Raw genomic sequence first — 23,859 nt, forward strand, 5'->3', positions numbered from 1 at the left:
GAAGATGGGTAAAAATAAACTTTAAAATAAAGATCCATCAGAATTTCAGAAGCTCGTGAGTGAGTGTGATGCGTTTTTAGAGAGAGAGAGAGAGAGAGAGAGAGAGAGAATTTTCTGTATTTTTCGATTCTATAAGTTTATTATTAATATTTTGGGTGCCAGTGGGTGCAAGGTTTGCAAGAAATAAACAGAAGGCGCAGGCAGCAGCAGAAGCAGCAGGAGAGAGAGAGAGAAGGGGGTCCTGGGTAATGGATAGAATAGTACTGGAAGGATTAGCAGGGGAGGCAGGCTAGGGAAATACTAGCAATTGTAGCAATAGCAAATAGGCATTATCAGACTCTTTAAGGAATTTACAGAGCTTCCCAGCTCGTCTTATCTTTTTCTCGTGATCTCTCTCTCTCTCTCTCCTCTCTGAGATATTGGCTTTAAAGTCCTTTTCTTTTTAAATGCCCTCTCAGTCTCTGCTGTGACCAACACACACACTTTCAACGGCTTTGAACTTTTTAAAGAGAAGACCAACCCGGAACGACGCCGTTTCGTTCTGGTCTGGACGCCGATCCTGAGGGTGTGAAGGTTGCAAGGAGTTTTTTCAAGGGATTTGGGAAAGACCCAGGTGGCTGGGAACGTTTGGACTTTTGAAGGCAATAGAAGCAAATTTGAGGAAAAAAAAAATGACTACAAGTAGTTGCAGTGCAAGGAACTGCGCTGTTAGGCAGTATGTGAGATCCAAGGTGCCCCGTTTGAGATGGACTCCTGATCTTCATCGCTGCTTTCTTCAGGCCATTGAAAGGCTCGGAGGCCATAAAAGTGAGCAATTACGAAACCCCACCTTCTATTTTTGTTTCTTTTATAGAAAATTTTATTGTTTTTATTTAATTTTTTCTTTATTTTCTCGCGCAGAGGCTACTCCAAAACTTGTTCTTCAGTTGATGGATGTCAAGGGGATCACCATTTCTCATGTTAAAAGCCATCTCCAGGTCTTTTTGCTTTTTTCTCCAGTTCTTCTAAAGTGCTTTTGTTTGTCTAATAGGTTAAAAATTCATTTGCTTTCACACTTTTCTTCCTTTCTTTTTATTAATTTGCTTCCCTTCTCCTTCTTCTAATCATCAGATGTATAGAAGCATGAAAGGCGAACCGATTAGAAGACAAGGTAAATATCCATCGATTTATTTTTGCCGATTTATTGTAAAGTTTTCATCTTTTCGCATACCCTTACTTTTTGTCGGCCGATTTATTTTAAAAGTTTTCATCTTTGTACATGCCCATAATTTATTTTGGCCGATTTCTTGTCAAAGTTTTCATCTTTTTATATTCTCGTGTATGTTTCTCGACTGTCCTTTAGTTTTCCAGTAAAGGGTTGTGTCCGGAGCTAGAGTTGCAGAGTTATGAACTCCCTCGATGGAATAAATTTATGAAATATGAGGACTCAGCTGCAACTGCACCATCACCTCATTGATTATATATTCCCCCCTTTAATAGTACATATTTATTGTTTGTAGTCTACTTTTAGTTGATGCCCCAAACAGGTCACACCAAAAGTGAACATTTCTTCTTTACGATCTTCTAGTATTGGCACTTCTCATGAAGCCTGAAACATTGTCCTAAAGAACGTATTCTCTCTCTTTTGGGTTTATTTCTAACATTTTTTTGATATTTTATTTTATAAAATTACAGCTAGGGTGCAAACAAGAAAACTACATTCGTTTGAAGAGGCCGAGGATGATGGGTGTGTTGAAGAAGTAAATGGTTTGAGCTTTTACCCATCTTCCAAACCACGAGAGAATCCGATTCCCAGGTCATCTGCAACCCCCGCCGTTCAAAAAGGTTAGGCTACACCTGCACCTGCACCACCAGCTACCAATTTGTACTTTGCCGGCACAGCTATATATCCACTATCTTTTATTTTTCCATCTTTATCTTTGGTTTCTTTTTGGGGTAAAGATTTTTTGTTTTGATCAAATGTCAAAAAAGTATATTAAAGCGAAAAATACTTATGTTCCCTTATATTTTATATATTGGTAGTTTTGGACGTTAGATCTTGATCATTGAACTGCTAAACAAGAGGCGAAAAATCTCAATGTGTAGAATTTCGCGGAACGTATTTGAAAATCCCAAAATAAAGATGGCGTGAATCGTGTGATCAGAAACAAACAAAAAGGAACTGCATGAGATGTCTTTGCTTTTATCTGAAAGTTGCTTTCTTGTTCCTTGATACTTATTCTTCTTTTTGATTATTTTATTTATTTATTTATTTACCCATCAGCAAGAACGGAGACGATGAATTCAAACATATCAGAGAATTCGCAGCCGCAGCAGCAGATGCAATGCAGCCAAGGAGGAATATATGAGAGAGTCTCAAATCCGTACTCTTTTGATGATTATGTGCTGGCATTGGGAATAAAGGAGGATCCTCACCCTTCAGCCTTCAAATTTGCTTTGCCAGAGTATGAGTTCTTGAAGGTTTTCTCTCTCTCTCTCTCTTCCAGCTGCATTTCAATATTTTGATTTTTAAATGACTAAGTTGATTGCAATGCTGTTATTTGCTTTTCTGGTTTCAACCAGGAAATCCAGACATGCCCAGTTATGACCACAGAGAGGCTGGGAGGGGGCATGGATGGAATAATGTGCATGATTTATTTTAAGTCAACCTGCGTCACCTCTTTGCCTAAACAGTTCTCTACTTTTTGAAAGTGTTCAGTAGACAGTAGACTAGTCCCCTTCTTTATTTTATGGAAATTCTCCGGTTTATTTATTGTCATGAAATTGAATAGATAAAGAGAAAACGAAGTGTGCAAATGGAGAAAATGAGTATACGAAAATAATTTTCGGTTTTTAAATCTAGCTAATATACATAACAAATCACAATTCGTCAATTAAAATCTCTGGTTTATTTTTTTGTTGTGCAATTCGTTCTTCTTCCTTGTTTAATGATGGAAAAGGTGGTTGGGGTGCAGCATTTACAAAACAACCGGTGGTTCGGCCTTGAAAATATATGATCCCATACTGCCCTATTTAATTTCGAGGTCCACCTCTTCCTCATGCCTTGTCGTTTACATGAACTACATTCTAAAAAAGTTGTTGGACAAGTCCTTGGTTTTGCCTACAAAAACTCTTACATTCTGTGGTCCAATTCTGATTCGTATAGATACAGGTCCCCTCCTCTCTCTTAAACAGTAAATTCAAATTATTAAAACGTCCTTTTAACCATTTAGAGCGAGAGAGACTTGTGTGGACGCTACAATGTTACCTCAGACTAATATGAGAAAAGTAAAACATACGACATGTAATATTTGCTAGCATCTTAAGAGGTGTATGTAAGTCATTTCCGTTCCCAGTTAGACATTGTCTCATTGAATCATTTTCATGTAGCATTGCTGCATCTCTGTAGAAAATCAAATGTGACCTACTGACATGGTGTTTAATTAATTGTCCTTCCCCCAGGTTACCACCAAACAAGAGGCAGGAAGAGCACATGACAAAGACGACGATGAAGCCGGTGAATGTGAATTATCACTGTCCCTCTCGTTACACCATCCCCCCTCCCACAAGAGTAATGCTTCTTCAAGTGACTTAAGTGGTGCAATCTCATCGTCTTACTCTATGTCTAACTACAAAGACTGCTCCGCCTCTTCTTCCGGGAATCGGAGCCTTAATCTGAATCTTTCGATTGCTCTCTGCAGTAACTGATGCTGCTGTAAAAAGAAAACTCATCTGTTTTAGGCTAGCAGGTTTTCATGCCCTCACTCACCCCACATTCTGTTTGTTCTTTTACTGTTGCTGTAGTTAAGTTACCGCTTAGGTCTTCGGGTAGTTTATTAGTCCTTGAGTTCCACTTTTGATTCTGGAACAGCAAAGCATATATCTTTGTTATGAGCTCTGAATTTTCAAGTACGATGGAATATATATCCGTCAGGAGGACGGTGTAGAACAAAGAATGTATCTTTGACAGCCGATACCAGGCCAAAAGATTGTTACAGTTTGACAAATCAGCTGCATTTGGAACTTAAATTTCCATGAGTTCAATAACAAAAAAATACAAATAACTGAACTATGAATGGCCACCACCACCACATTCGATACTGCTGCATCCCCAACCACCTACCATCATCACCATCACCGTCGTAACCATAATCGCCATTGTTGGCACCGCATCTGCCTGCATCACCACATACGGTTGTCGCCACCACAGTTGTCGTCACCACCACCACTTGCCATAAGCACCCGCCCTCATCACTGCCGTCGCCACCATCATGACTAACATATCTCCTAACTAAAGTCTCTCTCGTTTATATATTAATGGCTTTATGTCCAAATTAAATTCCATATTTAACTTTCATTGTTCTTCAAAGTTAGTCAAACAACAAAATCTACAAATTCTAAAAATAAAATTTTGTTATTTCAATTCGCGTCATTTTAAACTAATCTTAAATTTACTCATTCAACCGTTTTTGAATGCTTCATTATCCTAATAAAGTAAAATTAAAATCAATTAATTTCTTTTTGTTTTGTAATAGAATAAGGTTAGTGTTGTGGTCTATTTTTTCTGACAAGGTTAAAGAGGGCCGACGGCATAGAGAAGAGAGAGAGTGAGATGTGTTTGTAGAATTACAGGGGAATGTGTGTTGTTATCCCTCCTAAAATATGCCTTTATTTATAGTAGTAAAAGGAGAGAAGAGATTCCTTCATCCCCAAGGAATACAAGATACAATAGGAAAGGATAATTAGAATAAAATCTAATCTAGGATTTACACAATCACACTTAAACTAGGAATGTTTACAACACTCTCCCTTGAATGTGTAAATACTCAAGGTAGATTTAGCATCATGCAGAAATTGAGGAAGTCGACTCGTCGGCACTGATTCTAAGGAACAACGCTTATTCTCGATAAGGTAGGAACTTGCATAAATAGTATGTCTCACTAAAAAAACCGTAAGGCTATGGCAAAAACTCGAGGAGGGACAAAATCCATAGTCTAAGGAAAAATGTGTGAGAAGTGCAAAGTCAAAAGAAACATCCACGGGACGTCATTAGGGATCTGACCAACCCAAGCTGGGTGTCTCGTTAAAACCTAATGATGTGGTAGAAACTAACACACAAATATCGTTCAAACATTAGCAATATGCATGTATTTCATACTTGTGCTATTTCACTTTAAAATTCAAACTCGAGTGTATAAAAGGAAACTTTATCAGTTCTAGCCAATGCGATTATATCCATGTCTGCAACAGTACGAACTAAGGCGGATCTTTTAAAAATGTAAGAACGAATACATGAAGAACGAAGAAAAGAAAGACCTCTGCCACAGAAAAACGAGACACAAAATTGGGATGACTGTTAGGGTCCAACAAATATCTGAATCAGTTGGATAATATTTCATAACATCTAACACCAGATGTAAACCTCCCATTTTCATTATCAGTTGGAGAGCTTTAGGATTCGAGTTGGAACTTGCAGGATCTTGAGCCATTTGGTGATCATTGCCTTGGATCAAAGGGCATTTCAGTGTTGTTTGGAGGTGCATAACCATTGCTCTGCTCGTCACTCAAGAATTTGATTTTCGTCGAGAGGCTTATGTTATGACCCCTTACTACTTGAAGATGATGTGGGCAAGGATTGATTTTCTGCGTTCTGTTCCTGAGATGGGCTACAATTTCGTTTTCACAGTAAATCTCTTATGCTACAAGAACTTGAACTGTTAAGCGTAACTGTCAAAGTTTGTCAGTTTAAAACTTACTTATGAAACAACCTGATGAGGAACTTTTAGACTCGAATAACTTTAGTCGAAGATATGTTCGGTCGGGCTCTGCTCTAAATCATTAATGGTTTCCCGATTCTGTGTTGATTCTTTATTGATCTCATCCTGCAGCTCCTTAGGCGATTTAAGTATTAATTGCAAAATACATCTGTAAAACTCTGTGCAGACATTCTGATGTACTTCGTGGTTGTTCTCTCTATAAAACTTTAGAGACTCAGTTTGTTTTACTTCAATTGCATGCCCAGTTAATGATGGGATGCATGTATTTATATTAACTTGAAGATTACAGAAAGGGTTTGAAAACCCGAGATACAGGGAGCTTTCAAAAATACAAATCTGATCACAAAAGATTGCATGCGCAGCTTGAGTTACAGCAAACATTTGAAAACCAAAATCCTATAAACTAGGAACAGCTAACGATAAGAGTTTAAACTGTAAAAAGTGCAAAGAATATTTTGCAGAAGATTGATTTCTTCAATTGATACTAAGAGACTTTATACAAAGAGAGTACTTGCCGAAGAAGTAACCTACCCTACATTCTAGGGTTTACAGATAATCACAAATAAATTACAAACAATTTACAAGATAGTTTCCTAAAACTAAGCCAAGATATCAGGAATGATATCATTGACTTCTCAACACTTCCCCTCAAGTTGGAGAGTGGATATTGAGAACTCCCAACTTGTGAATGATCTTTGAGAAAGTTTCCTTCCCTAATGGCTTCATGAGTACATCTGCAAGTTGATTGGAAGAAGGAACAAATCTCGTAACAACTGAACCGTCTTGTATCTTGTCCCGGATGAAGTGACAGTCCATTTCTATGTGCCTAGTTCTCTCATGAAAAACTGGGTTAGCAGCAATGTGAAGAGCTGCTTTATTGTCACAATGGAGCAGAGCCGGTCTTTGATGCAATATACCTAGATCTTTCAATAAATATCGTAGCCATGATAATCCACAACAAGTTCCAGCCATGGCTCAATACTCGGCATCTGCTGATGATAAAGACACAGTCTTTTGTCTTTTTGACTTCCAAGAAATCAATGAAGAGCCCAAAAAAATACAATACCCCGTAGTTGATCTTCGTGTTGTTGGACAACCTGCCCAGTCCGAGTCACAATATGCATTTAAGGCCAAATCATTTTCAGAAGAGAAGAACAAACCTTGTCTAGGTGTATTTTTGATATATTTCAAAATCCGAAACGCTGCTTCCATGTATGGTGTGCGAGGCTCATGCATAAACCTACTCAACACATGCACGGAATAAGTTATATCCGGCCTAGTGATTGTTAGGTATATCAGACGCCCTACCAATCTTCTATATCGTGCCGGGTCTTTGAGAATTGCACCATTATCTGATAACTTAAGATTTTGTTCCATGGGAAATTCAACGGGGCGAGCTCCCAAAAGACCTCCATCTTTTAATATTTCTAAAGCATACTTTCGTTGGGAAATAAAGACTCCTTTCTTAGAACGTGATACTTCGATCCCAAGAAAGTACTTTAGATTGCCAAGATCCTTGATTTTAAAACGACCATTAAGGAACTGTTTTAGGGCATCGATAGCATTCGAATCATTCCCCGTAATCAAAATATCATCAACATAAATTAGGAGGGCTGTAAAAGACTTGCCTTGTTTCCAGGTAAATAACGAGTAGTCAGCCTTGGATTGTTCAAAACCAGCGGATTGAATAGAGTCAGAAAACTTTGCAAACCATTGATGGGAAGCTTGTTTCAACCCATATAAAGACTTGCTGAGGCGACAAACCAAGTTCTCCCCCTGTCGCCGAAAACCTGGAGGAGGAGTCATGTAAATTTCTTCAGGAAGGTCACCATGAAGAAAAGCGTTGTTAACGTCTAACTGATGAAGAGACCACTGCCATGAAGCAGCAAGAGCCAATAAACACCGAACAGTGACCATCTTGGCAGTAGGAGAAAACGTGTCATGGAAGTCAACACCTTCAAGCTGGGTATAGCCCTTGGCAACCAAACGTGCCTTATAGCGCTCAATGGAGCCATCAGAACGGTGCTTAATCTTGTAAACCCAATGGCAGCCAATGGGAGTTTTGCCATGGGGAAGGGAATTAAGAGACCAAGTTTGGTTAGCTTCCAATGACTCTAATTCAGAAGCCATGGCAGCTTGCCAATGAGGAAAACGAGCAGCTTCCTCGTAACTCCGGGGTTCAACCTGTTGAGTAATATGGGCAATGAAAGATTGCTGTGCAGGTGAGAAACGATGGTAAGTAAGGTAATTAGCGAGTGGATACCGTGTACTTGGAGTGTGACCAGACGATGAAGACGATGGAGGATGTGGTTGGGTAAGCTTGAGAGTAGGACAATCATAATCACGTAACTTGGGTGGCGGAGAAGAATGACGGCTAGAGCGACGGAGCACCGGGGCAGGAGCAGGCGCTGACGTTGGGAGGTCAGGAACGGCAGATGCAGGAAGCGGTGCAGGAGGCGTGGGAGAACCGACATCAGGGGAAGGGGACGACTCAAGTGGAATCATAGGGTCGGGGGGGTGACACGAGATCAGGTAAGTGAGGTGAAATAAGTGGGACAGGTGAAGACACAGGTTGAGGGGAAGAAGAAGGCGAGGTTTGATAAGGAAATATGTTTTCATGGTAGACAACATCACGACTAGTAAAGATTTGGTGAGTGGTGAGGTTATATAACTTGTAGGCTTTTTGACCAATAGGATATCCTATAAAAATGCATTTGTGGGCACGAGGAGAAAATTTGTGATTCACATTAACATCAGTGGCAAAAGCAAGGCAACCAAAGACTCTAAGGTGTGAAAAAGTAGGAGGTGTAGAATATAAACGTTCAAAAGGCGTTTTCTTGGAAAGAATGGGTGTGGGAAGACAGTTAATGAGATGAACGGCTGTGAGCACACATTCACCCCAAAAATGGAGGGGAAGATTAGCTTGAAAACGCAAGGCATGAGAGGTTTCAAGTATATGGCGATGCTTGCGTTCTTCTACCCCATTTTGTTGAGGCGTATAAATGCAAGAATGTTGGTAAATCACTTCATGATCTTTAAAGAAGTCACGAAGAGAAAAAAATTCCCCACCATTGTCAACACGGATTTGACGAATAGAAGTGTTAAATTGAGTTTTGACAAATGAAAAAAAATTCTTGAGAATAGATTGTGTTTCATTTTTGTGTTGCATAAGGAAAATCCATGTGAAGCGAGAATAATCGTCTACAATGGTTAAAAAATACTTTGCTCGAGAAGTAGATGCAACTTTAAAGGGTCCCCAGATATCACAATGAATCAAAACAAAAGGTTTATTAGAAGAAATAGAACTAACATGAAAAGGTAATCGATGTTGCTTGGCTAAAGGGCAAACATCACAAGCATTATTAGATGCAAAAGGGAAATGTAACAATTGTTTGGACATGAAATCTAAACGAGGGGCTGACAAGTGACCCAAACGCCGATGCCATAGCTCCGTAGGTGAAAGCACAAGGTTGCAGAATCGCCGAGGATGCTGAGATTGCGCAGGAGCCAAGGCCACCAAGTAGTACAGCCCGCCTCTTCGCTTACCCAAACCAATCATCGTCCTTGTCGTTAGGTCCTGCATAACATACCAAGAAGGAAAGAAAGTTACTGAACAATGCAATCCACTCGTAATACGACTTACTGACATCAAATCTACTTTAAAGGTAGGCACACATAACACATCTTGCAATCTAAAAGTAGAACTCAAAGGAATGTGACGGGTGGAAAGTATGCGGGCTGTCTCTCCACTGGGTAACAAAACAGGGACAGTTTCTTATTTTCAACACCATTAGTTAACAATTCTGGTGAGGAAGTGATATGATCCGTTGCACCACTATCGATTATCCATCGATGGAGATGCAAAGAGGGATTCAACAAACCTGTCTTGGCTGCATTGGCATTGGCCTGTGGCTGTTCATCACTACCTTGACCATTCATGATTTGAAGAATCTGTTGAAACTGGGCATCAGAGAGCCCAGACATAACGGACTGCATCTCCTCTTTGGTGGCTGCATTTTCCGAGACCTGATTTGCCGAGGAAGAACCCCGCTCCGTCTTAGGACGATGGTTCCCTTTCTGTGGCTTAACCTTATGCAAACGGTGTCCTGGTGGATACCCATGAAGTTGATAGCAGGTATCAATGGTATGGTAGTCTTGATCACAATGAGTACAATGCAAGGGTTTGCGATTAGAAGATTTCGAACCACTGTGACGCACAGCCATGGCTGTTGTGCCTGTAGTAACTCGGGAAGAAGCAAGGCTTCTTTGCTTCTCCTCCTGGGAAATCGATGCATAGGCTTGATGAACAGTTGGAAGAGGATTCATCAACAGAAGCTGCCCTCGAACAGCACTATAGGAGTCGTTAAGTCCCATGAGAAACCGCATCAACTTGTTCCTCTCATTCTGTGCTCCACAAGTGCAAGAAACGGAGTCATTGTAGGACGACAACTCATCCCATAAACTTTTCATCTTCGTATAATATGCAGCAATAGAGAGTTGATCTTGTGTAAGTGAAGCAATGTCCCGTTGTAGTTGAAAAATTCGAGGAACATTACTTTGGCAATAGCGCTCACGTAATTCTTCCCAAATTGCATGAGCATCAGTCATATAAAGGATACTGTCAGCAATATCCGAGTCAATGGAATTAATAATCCATGCTACAATCATGTCGTTGCATCTCTGCCATGAAGCGTGATCGTCCGGCTTGGTCTTGACAGAAGGTTGAAGGACAGTGCCATCAACAAAACAAAGTTTGTTTTTGGCACTCAAGGAGATCTTCATAGCACGAGACCAAGTTGAATAATTATCCCCATTCAAGGGCTTTGAAACCAGCATCATGGCTGGATGATCAGAATGATGAATAAAAAAAGGGTTGGAAACATTAGCCTTTGCATCGGAATTGCTTCCAGAAATAGCGTTGGTAGCCATGGCAAACAACAGAAAAGAACAGAGAAACAAAAGGCAGCGGAAGGAACTAGGTTTTCAGCCTAGCTCTCGATACCATGTAAAAAGTGCAAAGAATATTTTGTAGAAGATTGATTTCTTCAATTGATACTAAGAGACATTATACAAAGAGAGTACTTGCCGAAGAAGTAACCTATCCTACATTCTAGGGTTTACAGATAATCACAAATAAATTACAAACAATTTACAAGATAGTTTCCTAAAACTAAGCCAAGATATCAGGAATGATATCATTGACTTCTCAACATAAACTGATGAAGACTCCTCAAGTTGCAGGAATGTCGCTGTGGGCTTGACTTCGTCTAACACTCTCCTCCTCCAGGATGCTGATGTTATGTGGTTCAGGGATCCATTTCCACAGTTTTATGAGGATGCAGATTTTCAGATTGCATGCGATCATTTCTTTGGCAGCTCGGATGATTTAAAGAACTGACCGAATGGAGAAAGTCCGATAGCAGGTCAATAGCGTTCTACAAATTTCGGTATTTCTCACGGGAAACCTACCCTGGGTTCCATGATCAGGATGTCCTCAATATTATCAAGTTTTATCCAACCACCATTAGTATCGGACTGAAAATAAAATTTTTGGATACGGCTTACTTTGGTGGATTTTGTGAACCTAGTAAAGATTTGAATCAAGTTTGTACAATGCATGCAAATTATTGTAAAGGTCTAGGTAACAAGCTTCATGCCCTTAGAATCCTGGTTCAGAATTGGAAGCGATCTGTGTCCTTGCCGCCAAATTTGAAGAGATATTTGATGAGTTGTCCCGCACAACTGCAGGTAAGACGCTTCAATTACTATGGTTATTGAAAATGTGAAGTTATTGTTGCCGAATGTAGTAGCACACATCTTCAATCACTGTTACCTTGTTCATTACTTTTCCGTTATTTTCTAATACGGTTCTTAATTGTGAACATTGATTCCAGCCTTGGTTCTTTCCGTCACTATGATGCACCGGGGACCGATGCTCAACATGGTTCGCAAGAATGATGAAGCCGTGTATGAGTTTTAAAGCTTTTTGCCACACAGGTGGTTTCCAGTTCTGAATGCGGAGGACATTCTGTATTTGCTGGTATATAAGCCCTTCTTGAATGATAGAAAACTGTGGAAGTGGTGCAAAGGGTTGGTTCGGAGAAAGGACCCGAGGCTCCCGGGGGAAGAGGTGATCGTAAACCATACATATGACGGGCCTCCCAAGGTTTCTCCTTTCACCAAGAACTCTTTTATCTTTACATTTTCACAGGCTCCCTCACCTGTAGTGAATCTTCAAGCCAAACACGTGGATAATATGAATTAGGTGATGTGGAGCATGTTTGGCCGTTGGACTTCACACGTAGGCTAACCTGCTTTGATACCACGAAGAAGTTGAGATTTCATTATAAAACCAATTGGCAATATAGGGAGTAGCCCAATCTTTTACAAACCCTTCAATAATGTGAGACTTTTTTACCTTCATATTCTCATATTATAAAGAGAATAGAAGCTGACGCTAAATCCTTAGCATTTGTTAGACCATTTTTTTTTGTAGCAAATTTTTGCCTTCAGCTGTTGGAACAAAACTAAAATTTTTGCCTTTGGCATTTCTCGACTGCAAGAAAAATACTCTTGATTAACTAAACTACAACACTTGCCCAAATTGCTTATTTAGTGCCGCATTTCTTTTTCAATCTGCGAAATTTCTTACATAAAAAATGGTTAAGTGCTTCGTCATCTGGGCCAAAAGAAACTTCAATATAAAAAAAAACGTTTGGGCCTCATAATTCAACCCTAAAAAGCCCTAATATATGGGTCTCCCTTCCAAATTCCCAACAGAGCAATAAAGACCAAGTCCTTAACCGTCTGACTGCAAACTACAAAAAATATTTGACCAAATTTGAAAATTGCATGGGAACGTAAAAAGTCCAACTAAAAAGCAAACAGAAGAGAGTAAATGAGATAATTAGCTGGTAGGGTTAGGGTTAAGGGAGGGCAGATAGCAATTGCAGAATGAGGGCAGCGGTTGTAAAGTGGAAGATGCCGCCATTGTTCAAAATGCAGTGTCCATCTTCTAACTGAACCATCGTCCTCGTGTAGCAACAAACTGCTGTGTTGTCACTTAATGGTCTCGTCCCTTTAAACATATATATATATAAAAGGGTGACTTCAAGCCAACAATGTTCTCGGTTTTATCGAAAAATTTCTACTCCCACACCTCAAACCGTGATCTTTCAATCACAAAAAAGCAATCTTGCGTGTTTATATATATCTGTATGAACGTGTGTGTGTGTGTGTGTATCAGTTCACCGCCTACAGCCCCGGTTTTGTTCAACTTGTTGCTGCGTGTTTATATATATCTGTATGAACGTGTGTGTGTGTGTATCAGTTCACCGCCCACAGCCCCGGTTTTGTTCAACTTGTTGCTGCTTTTTGGGTACGTATGGGGTTTTGACAATTCTATGAAATGTAACTGAAACTTTATTTAAGTTTTAAGGCTTATTTCCTTCACTATTATATTATTTTCTTGACATATGTGCCTTTCTCTTTAGACATTATATATTTTTCCAATATATAAGCTACAAAATATCAGTTGTTAGACGGAAATTGATCATCTCCGGATTCCTTACACTTAATCATTATCATTAAACAATCTGAATCATTGAAATTTGATCCAACAATTAAAGTTATTATAACTTTTAAAGTGAGCCTGTGTGTTTAGCCGTTATATTAAATTTCAAGAATCCAGATTATTTGATAAAAAGGATTAGGTAGAAAGTATCTGGAACCTTGTTAGACATCTTGACATTTTATCTTATTATTACACAGACTGTCATCCTCTTGTCTGCAAAGAATCTAATCAATGAAATTACCAAACTTTCAGTGAGGATTTGACTATTTACTGTACTGAGAGTTACAATCAAGTCCTTGGCGAATCGGAGAAAATCTTTGTTGCAAGGTGTAATAACTTTTTATTCTTTAGCTCTCTCATCACATAACATATAAATAGATAAGAATAAAAAGGTGCATGCACACTACATATGTAAGTTTTCAACATTGAACAGAATGAGGGCGTCCACTTAGTACCACGTTACATTAGTCAGTTGTGCATGCACGGTGCCAAGTAAGTCCTGCTTAAAGGTGATGACACGTTATAGTAGTTATTAATTGTCATTTTCATGTTTAATTAGGAAGATAATTTATTCATAAACAACCATTTGAAAAATTGAATTTTAAGTAATTTTCCTGAGTTTATGATGCCTAGAGCAGCTGAATAACATAGCAATGAAAGTTAATCTTTTTCTCAATTAAGACATCCTTTTTTCCCTTTAGCAATTGGGACATTGTATCGAAGCAGAAACTCCCATTAGGATTAATTAGCAAAACTTAATATATATGCTTAGTGGGTACTAATCTGCCCAAGGTCCAAATTTGAATGTCATCCACCCAAAGAAATGAATAATATTACACCCTCATCATATTATCAAAATGACTACACATGAAAGTGATGTGCGTAGTTATAGTTAAGCTGTCATTGTTTCAAAGAATGACAGATCTGCTGCAAGCGTTCTTGTATGAGGAAAAGGGCTTGCTGGCATAGAATAAAAACTGTCATTCTAGAGAGTCGTGTTAGAGAAATTATCTTTTTAGACATATGATGTGACAGTTGATAATTTTTCTTTAAATCAATATGAATAAAATCCAATTATCAACCGACACGTCATCTAGTTTACAAATAATGATCTAAAAAGAAAAACTATTCCAATCACTTATCAAATTCTACAAATAAAGCAAAATTTGCACTCTATTACATATATATCGACCTTCAAAATCAGAGAAGTGACTCACATCACTTTAATTTAATAACTACCTCATCAATTTTTTTTACTTTGATTTAATTATTGTACAATCTACATGACTGAAAGTAATTGTCCCAAAGCTTGGGCTTGGGAAATGACAGGGTTGATGATGATGATAGCAATTTATCATTAGTGGTGTAAAAATAGATTTTCCCAGGTAATTGTTTATCGATAGTGGTTGGATTAGGTATTTTCTTAATTGTTCTTAGTCTTTTAATTATAATTTTGCAAATGTAATTATAAAAGGACTAAAACAACCTTTCATGGTCCCCCATTATATGTCTGCCAGTAGGAGGAGAATCAATTGCATATAACTGAAACTAGACCTAGTAGGCGTTGTGACCGAGAGAAAGAGAGAGAGAGAGAGAGAGAGCTCAAGTGACAACATTAGTCTGCTATAGCTTATACTGGATTTCAGCAACGCAGCCTAATCTCAAACTACCTTAATCAGGTTGCTACTTTTCTTTCTGGGAATTGTTTCTTAATTATGCATTTGAAAATTTGTTTATTATTCAACTAATTCTCTTGAGAAGCAAGTGGTGGAGGTAAATAGGTCATTCTTTTTCATCTCCCTGCATCCTGGAATCAAATATTTTCATTTTTGTAGTTTAGATGAATTTTGTTGTCATTTCTCACACTAAATCTCTTGAAAATGTATATATATCCATTTCTTTGGTGTTAGGTTTAGTTTCATTTTCTCTGTTTTTCTTGTATTTAAAATTTTTACAGTGAGGTCCACTTGGGACAGGGGTGATGAAGAATAGCTTGTCTGGACTTGAGTAAGAAGATACGAATGAGAGAGAGAGAGAGAGAGAGAGAGAGAGAGAGAGAGAGAGAGAGAGAGAGAGAGAGAGAGAGATGTAGCTAGCTGCTTCATGCTCCTCTCACGCACCATACCATGTCGTGATGTGGGCATGGATTGGGTCCACCGACCTGTAGGTCTCAGGTTCTCTCTCTCTACGTCGCTCTCTCTCTCTCTCTCTCTCTCTCTCTCTTCTCCCTGTCAATTAATTTTCAATTTTTGCATTTTATTTAAGGGAGGAAAAATTTTGAGAAATTCTGGAAAAAAGAAACGGTGAAAAAAATGACAATATATTTTTTGTTTTTAAAAGATGCTGTGTACATGTGTTACTGTATGTGCATGACACCAAATCATAAAACCGTAACAGCATCACTTTCCTCAGAACATTTTCATTTAAAACAAGAGAAAAAAACTAGCAGAAGAAGAGAGAGAGAGAGCATCAAATGCTTTAGTTATGGAGTTGATTCCTTTTACTTTCTCTTCAACTCCCTTTATTAATATTTTCATCCTTTCAAGTTTTCCTTTTCTCTTCATTTGTTATTTGGGATAAGATTTGAGAAGGACTCATAAATTGGTTGTGGGGTTTTTGCTGGATTCTAGCTAGAATATTTCAGATTGCCCTGAGAAATTGAAAGGGAAGAAATTAAGCGAAGAAGAAGAAGATTGATCAGAAAGAGATGGCTGCGTCTTCTTCATCGGGCGCACCGCTTTTCGGAATTAGAGAAGAAGATCAAAACCAGCAGATGAGGCAACAACATTCCTCCACAACACCAATCTCATCCATAGCTGCACCAGCTGCTCCACCTCAGAAGAAAAAGAGAAACCAACCTGGAACACCAAGCAAGTATCCAACAATTGATTCTCTTCTCTTTTCTAGCTACCTGTGGGCACGACTCTAAAATCACATTATTTAGGATCTAGCTAACTAGCTATCCAACACAAAAAGCAAATTAAATTAAGAATATACATGGTTTAAATTATCTGAATTCAATTATGGCTAATATTCCTTCCCCTTTTTTCTCTCACAGATAAGGAACCCTAAATTGGCAGAGGAATTAATTCAAATGGGAAAACACGTACATATAGATAGATATAAAAGTTTCTAATTAGTTGGATTGAAAAAATGAGTACGCAAGCTTACAAAATATGAAGTGTCTTGTAGGGTATATACAATTTTGTTGTTGTGATTAATAAAGTTATGAATTATCTAATTTGTTGTGGTTTGGCATTTTTCATGAGAGAACAGATCCAGAAGCAGAAGTGGTAGCACTATCTCCCAAGACCCTAATGGCAACAAACAGGTTCATATGTGAGGTGTGCAACAAAGGGTTCCAAAGGGAGCAGAACCTACAGCTCCACAGAAGAGGACATAACCTGCCTTGGAAGCTCAAGCAGAAGACTACAAAAGAACCCAAACGCAAAGTCTATCTCTGCCCGGAGCCCACATGCGTCCACCACGACCCCTCTCGGGCACTCGGCGACCTCACCGGCATAAAAAAGCACTACTTTAGAAAACACGGCGAGAAAAAATGGAAGTGCGAGAAGTGCTCGAAGAGGTACGCCGTCCAGTCCGATTGGAAGGCACATTCTAAGACTTGTGGCACTCGGGAATACAGATGTGACTGTGGCACTCTCTTCTCAAGGTGATTATTCATCAACTCAAAATCAACTTTTTATCTAACTGGTTTTCCCATTAATCAATCATACGCGTGATCATATAGCAAGTTACTTTAAATTACAAAAATTTCTTAGTCGAAACTTGAAACTTGACCTTTTTTGTTCAAGTTATTTAGATTCCTCGAGTCGTGACAACAGAAGAAAAATGTATGCGTTAATTTTTCTTTTTTTTTAACCCTCATCCTGGCTAGCTGTGTTAATTTTCTTTTTCTTCTTCTTGTCAAATGTGTTTAGTTAATTTTTAAAAATTTCTTTGGGGGAAGAGGAAAATGGAAGAAAAACATGCTCCCACGTGAATAATCTGTGGAAACTGCCATGATCGTGGTGGTTTCAGGATACATATATATGATTTTATCCCCAGTTGGAGCGCCCCAATTTTTTGTTTTTTTTTTTTTTTGAAGAAAATAATGGCCATATATGGTCGTCGTACTAGTGCTTGATTTAATTTCTTTTACTTTGTTTCACCTTGGAAACAACGCCAGTTTCGGTGTTTAGCAAAAGCTTTTTCATATTCACGTGTTGCTATGCCAATTGCTTTGTAATGTGAGAGAAGAGGAGAAAGAAGGACTGTACTTGTCCTGAGAGTGTTGTTGTTCTCTTATGACTCGTCACACTGCTACTGTTCGTTTTCATCATAACGCTTGTCTCTCTCTCTCTCTCTCAAAACTGGTTTTGAGTTGGCTTCAGGAGTCAGTTCATGACCTTGCAGGAGTTCGAAGTTGTGGTCAAAATTTAGGGTTTATCGAATTGCACGCAGTGTCATAATTTGGGGATGATGAGACTAAAGAGGAGCAGTAATTGAGGATATTGAGTGGTTTTGGGGATAATTCTCAACTGGAAAAACAGACATTTGAATCATGAGTTTTTGTCCTAATTGAGCATAAGTCCTCAAATGGGGTTTTTGATAGATTTACTTTCATCACTTCGACTACATTCTCATGTTGCATTTATTGAACTGCCAGTTCTTGAGATGGAATTTCTTGGTTGTTAATTAATTAATTTCATTCAAACATTTCTTTTCCATTTTTCAGAAAAATTCACACTTACATCCCCTTAGGAAATTTTCGTTCATTTTCCTTGTGCAATTAATTCTGTTATGGTAGATTAGTGCGTGTAATGGTGTAAGTCATTAAATGTGCCCTCCCCTTCAAAACTGTAATTACAGTGCATCTTAGTTTGCAACAAGTTCTTAATTAGTCTTTGTTTTTTGAAGCCTTCAGAGTTCACACATTAGGGTTTTGAATTTTTTTTTTTTTTTTTTGTCAAACGATAAATTTTGTTAGATTAGTCACCAATGGGGTTCGAACTCCCGCCGTCATGCAAGGGCTTTGAAATTTGATGTCCACCTTCAGCTTTATCTGCAACTACAAATGACTACTTGTTGGTGTGATTAGATCGTCAAAATTCCAATTAAAGTCAACAAATATACTACTAAATTGGGGAGCTCACTTATTGATTTGAACAATATGGCTTCGTTTTAAGGATAGAATTACATACAAGTTTAATTTTCTGAAGCCTAATGGGGCCATTAAGATTTTTTTTAGTAAGTGGAATCAAATTTGGAACATCAGTTTCAAAGGTGAACGCTTTTAATAAATGTAGGACTTACACGTGTTGGTGGGTTTTACCTTTATTAAAAAGATGATACGAATAATGATACAAATCGATGATAAGAGTAACACTACTCATCATGTATATAAATGCAATGCGATGTCTTTCGTACATTTTCTAAGTTGATGTACTTTGTCACCAGAAAATGTTTCAACCTAGCTACCTAGTTGTACTGTTTTTTTATATTCACCATGAAATTAAAGATGATGTAGCGTGAGTACAGGCGCGACAGCTTTATCACGCATAGGGCATTCTGCGATGCCCTGGCTCAGGAAAGTGCAAGGCATCCACCCAGTTTGACCACCATTGGCAGCAGCTTATACGGAGGAGGAAGCCTCAGCAACACTGGCCTCGGCTTATCCCATCAAGTTGTGGGCCCTCCCCATCAACTGTCCTCACTCGACCACAGCAATCAACCCAGTGACATCCTAAGGCTTGGCGGATCTTCAGGTGCTGCTGCTGCCGATCGGGCCGGACAATTCGATCACCTCCTCTCATCCCCTTCAATGGGATCATCTTTCCGACCGGCTCAGTCGTCAGCAGCATCTTTCTTCATGACTGGAGCCTCAGATCATGACCAGTCCAACCAACAACAATACCATGACCAGGACAAGTCATTTCATGGACTCATGCAGTTTACACACCACTCGCCACATCAGCATCACTCCGGAGCAGGAACCAATCTTTTTAACCTGCCTTTCGTTTCCAACAGCAACACCAACAGTACTAATAGCAACAGTGCCAACAACAGCAATTCACTAATTAGTCCCAACCATTTCAACACCAATGCAAACGGCAGCGCCAGCGCCACCGGAGGTGGCAATGAAGTCTCGAATAATCTCTTTGCCGGACACATAATGGGTGGCGGCGATCACATGAGCTCTGGAGTCCCTTCTCTCTATAGCAACAATGGCAATAGTCAGCAGCAGGCTATGTCATCGCACATGTCCGCAACCGCGCTGCTTCAGAAGGCTGCTCAAATGGGATCCAACACTTCAAACAACAACAACACCACCTCGCTCCTCCGTAGCTTTGGAAGCTCCTCCTTGACCACTACAAAACCTGATAGGCCCGGGACCCTAGTTCCTTCCAGCTTAGGTAGGATGTTCGGAAGTGACCAAACCGACCAGAGCCACCTCCAAGACCTAATGAACTCGTTTGCTAGCGGAGGGGGAGGCTCATCGATTTTCGGAAACGCGGCGTTTGGTGGATATGATGCATCGGCAAATAGGGCAATTAACATGGAGGATGCAAAGTTGCAGCAGCAGCAGCATATAGGGTTGAACAATATTGGAGGAGGTTCGGATAGGTTAACGAGGGACTTTCTTGGGGTTGGACAAGTAGTGAGGAGCATGAGCGGTGGATTTTCTCATCAGAGATCAGAGCAGCAGCATGGCGGCATGGAGATGCTGAGCTCCTTGGATTCAGAGAGCAATGCTGCAGCAGCTGCGCCGTCAACCCAATCTTTTGGAGGAGGCGGGAATTTTCAGTGAACAGAAAAGTACAGAGATGGTGAGAGAAATAGAGGTACGTGAAAATTAGTGACGATTGACCTAAGGCTAAAAATGATTATATTTCATGAAAAATTAAAGAAAATAGTTTGAAAATTTTGAATTTTAATGATAAGGATAAAATGAATAATATCAAGATTGACTTTTAATGTAAAAATATGATTTTTCGTTAAAATAAACCCATAATCTTTTCGTTAAAATTTCTTATATTTTATTTAAGGAGTTAGTTTTCTTCGGTAATTGTGTAATTTTTGTACACTGATACTACTGTTCACTGGCTTTTTGGTACTTTAAAAAAATGAAAATTGAAGAAAAATGAAAAATGAAATTCTGACACAATGTCTTTGCATGGTTACATAAAATTGAGGCCGTCAGGAGTGATGACCTGGAGGACACATTGGGTGTCTTGTCCCTTTGTTTATATAAACATGATACTTCTACTCCTTTTTAACTTTTATTTTGGATGGCAGAGAGAGTCACGAGTGCTGAACTTGTAAAGTAAGTGCATTGCATGAATGAGAGAAGATATTGCGTGAATGAGAGAAGATATAAATATCTTCTCTCAATAAAAAGATGCATTTTCCAAATTGTCTTCTATTTTTACTCATCACATGCCGGAATTATTTGTTTACTGTTAATCTATTTCATTACAACTTCCCTTTTGATTTACATATTTTAAATTTTTCCTTTTTGTTAAGATTCTTAATTAAGAACATCTTTTATATATGATGAGATTGACTTCTCTCCTATGTGTTGAATATTATTTTCTTGGAAAAATAACCTAAGTCGTTCCTTTGTTTCTTTCTTTTCGTCAAGTACTTAAAAGTTTCATTACCCCTAAGTTTATACTAAGAATTACAAGTAAAATGTTTTTAACTTTACATTTTGAATATATTAACTATTTCTTTATTTTCGATTGCCAGGAATTGAAGTGATTATACTAATTAAGTTGGTTAGGAAGTGTCTATATATGGGACTTTTCTGGTTCACATTATCCATGACTATGCTTATTTCTTGTTCACAATGTAATAATATACCTTAATTATAAGAAAATAGAGTTTTTACAATTATCATATAAATTTGGGTTTCTTTTCAGGGAATATAACTTGTTTCGGACTAAAGCCATATGCATCCTAAACACCGTGAAGCTCTGGCTATATGAGACCAAGGAGATCAGTGCAGATTAATTAATGGTGTTTGAGCAGTAAATTTTTTTTCCCTTTTTTTTTTTTTTTTTTTTTCCGTTCAAGCCTCAAAAGGTGATTTGGGGGCCGGGAGTTTAATTTTCAAAGTCAAAGAAGGCTTAGAACTTTTTCGTAGTTTAAATTTAAATGACTAGCTAGTCGACAGTTTGTTCTGTTTCATGTTTAACTGATGTTCCTTTATATATTAGCATTTCAATAAAATTGAAATCCATAGAAACTTTCGTGAAGTATTTTGACTAGACATGCAACCATGTCATAATTTATGTTGACTTATAACGTTGAAACATATATACTCAGTATTCTTTTCTTCGTTCCAGTGGCATTAAACATGATTTTTTATACCAAGTTGATAAGTCAAAACAAAGTGTATTTGTTTAACTTGATATATTTTTATCTTATATATGGGCTATGGAAATAATATAGTTCAAGTTTTCATTCTCCAATACATACATACATAGGGGCAGGTCCATTCGTCCATTCGATGGTCTTAGGATCATCTAAAAGTCCAAAGAAGCGTCCCTGAGGACTTTCGAGGATCACCCAACAATCTGGGCAGGTGGAAGAGAGAAGACCACTTTGGTTGTGCAGATGTTGTGCAATACAAGCTTTGAACTAATAAGAAAGATCTAATTTCAAACGAAGGGGAACACACAAAAGACCACCATGGCTCTGTTGTGTACTTGGACCTTGGTTCCAAAAGACTTTCTCTCTTCATTTCCCACATGACCAACTCCTCTTCTTTTTTTTCAATTGTTGTCCAATCAGGTTGTGGCACTTAACATTTTAATTAATAAAGGGATGGTGTATTACGCAACCAATTTTTTATACCATATGTTTGACATTGTTATCTTATAAAAAAAATAAAAAAAAAATAAAAAAAAATAAAAAAAACAATTACAATAAATTCATACGACCTCTGAAAAATATTTAGTAAAGTAATACGAACTAGTAATCACTTGAACTTTCATCTCATACCATCAAATTTACTAAAATATTAACTAAAAAAAATTATGATATTTTTGTATTTTATATGTTAAATAATATACATAACTAAAACAATAAACTCAATTTCTCAATGCAAGCATAGTTTTTTTGCCTGTATATGGATGCTTATTTATATGGCATATAATAAATTTACTTAAATTCACCTAGTCTGCCTGGGGTCCTGTCTATGCCTCATCTAGGCTCATAGGCATTAGGCCCTAGCTCGCCACCTGACTATAGCGCCTAGCGTAGCTTGATTAGGACCACCCGATGTTAGAATCCACCACTATATACATACATACATGCAAGCTTACATACATACATACAGCCACTGTTTGAAAAAATCCCCGCCTAGCACTGCCTAGGCGCTAGGTGGTTGGCCACCGTCCCTATTAATGCCTAGACGTTTGAAAATCAAGAAAGGTTGCCTAGTCCTCCTTAGGCATATCCACCTAGCCTGCCTAGGCGCCCGTCTAGCCCACGTAGTCCTGACTAGGCATCTGCCTAGGTCGTGACTCTCACTTAGACAAAAAATCAATAATTTTATTTTACATTTTATTTTTGTTGGATGAGCACTCATTATCCGTCTAGCCGCCGAGGCGCTAGACTCTAACTCACCGCCCGACTAGTGCCTAACATCTTTTAGAACTTTGCATACAACTAGCAAAATTAAAAAATAAATTCTTATGTTCGCCTTGATTTTGTTTGGAAGTCAATTTTTTTATGACACAAGGCATCTTATTCGGGAAAAGAAGACTCTTGTGCATCGGCATCTTAAATGATGATAAAATGTTTGAATCGTAATTTAACAAAAAGTACATATATGTGCAAATGCCATAGGAATTATATCACGACCTAATTGAAAAGAAGACGACAATATATTTTTGGATAAGGGAAGAGGACAATAATTGTGTTTGAACATTTTCGTGCCTCTTAGCCTTAGTTTGGTATTGAGATGATTATGTAAAAAGTGGCTATCAAAAAAAGCTGGGAGCTTTTTTATGTTTGGTAAACATTCAGCTTCAGCTTTTTTTCACAGTTTTGGGTGAAAAAAAGCCAAAAACACAAAGCTGCAAAACCCAGCTTTGAAAAACCAGCTTTTTTTCACATCTGTTTTACATAAAAGTTTATCAAACACTATAATACCGTTTTTTTTTTCTTCAAAAGCACTTTTACAAAAAAGTTTACCAAACACTCTGCTGCTTTATTTCATAGCTGCTTATTCTCACAGTACAGCAGAAGTAGTTTTTTTTTTAAAAGCACAGCAATACCAAACCAACCCTTAAAGTCTAAGAATACTTTAGTAGCTGCGTTATGGACGAGTAGAGGAAAATGCAAGATTTGTATATTACCGAAGATTAACATATATATATATATATTGTTCATAATATTGGATTTGACGTGTGCCTTGTAAGAGGTATCAGCAAAATTTTGCACGCAGTTACAAATAAAGTTCACACTCATTTGTACAAATTAGATACTAACTATCAACATCTTATATAAGTGCTGTGG

At 38.2% G+C, this 23,859-nt stretch overlaps 2 protein-coding genes and 1 pseudogene across 3 annotated transcripts; all 3 read left to right on the forward strand.

The window, feature by feature from the left end:
- LOC137738030 (putative Myb family transcription factor At1g14600) lies at positions 1–3,953 on the forward strand. Its single transcript, XM_068477632.1, has 6 exons — positions 1–807; positions 901–977; positions 1,111–1,150; positions 1,675–1,824; positions 2,264–2,460; positions 3,442–3,953. Exons 1-6 carry the CDS (start codon positions 672–674, stop codon positions 3,685–3,687), a joined length of 846 nt encoding a protein of 281 aa, XP_068333733.1. The 5' UTR covers positions 1–671; the 3' UTR covers positions 3,688–3,953.
- Positions 3,954–5,271: 1,318 nt separating this feature from the next.
- On the forward strand, positions 5,272–12,021 carry LOC137736403 (uncharacterized protein At4g15970-like; annotated as a pseudogene).
- A 3,708-nt stretch (positions 12,022–15,729) lies between these two features.
- Positions 15,730–21,603, forward strand: LOC137737490 (protein indeterminate-domain 5, chloroplastic-like). 2 transcript variants are annotated; one of them, XM_068476985.1, is made up of 4 exons: positions 15,730–16,199; positions 16,606–17,002; positions 18,871–20,174; positions 20,629–20,676. In XM_068476985.1, the coding sequence occupies exons 1-3, from the start codon at positions 16,037–16,039 to the stop codon at positions 20,138–20,140; spliced, it is 1,830 nt and encodes a 609-aa protein (XP_068333086.1). In that variant the 5' UTR covers positions 15,730–16,036; the 3' UTR covers positions 20,141–20,174; positions 20,629–20,676. The 2 variants fall into 2 exon arrangements, with proteins under 2 accessions (XP_068333086.1, XP_068333085.1); XM_068476984.1 differs by lacking the exon at positions 20,629–20,676 and adding an exon at positions 21,255–21,603 and having other exon boundaries at positions 15,732–16,199.
- Positions 21,604–23,859: the final 2,256 nt, after the last annotated feature.

This window comes from Pyrus communis, chromosome 6 (genome assembly GCF_963583255.1).
Source record: "Pyrus communis chromosome 6, drPyrComm1.1, whole genome shotgun sequence".
Classification (NCBI taxonomy): domain Eukaryota; kingdom Viridiplantae; phylum Streptophyta; class Magnoliopsida; order Rosales; family Rosaceae; genus Pyrus; species Pyrus communis.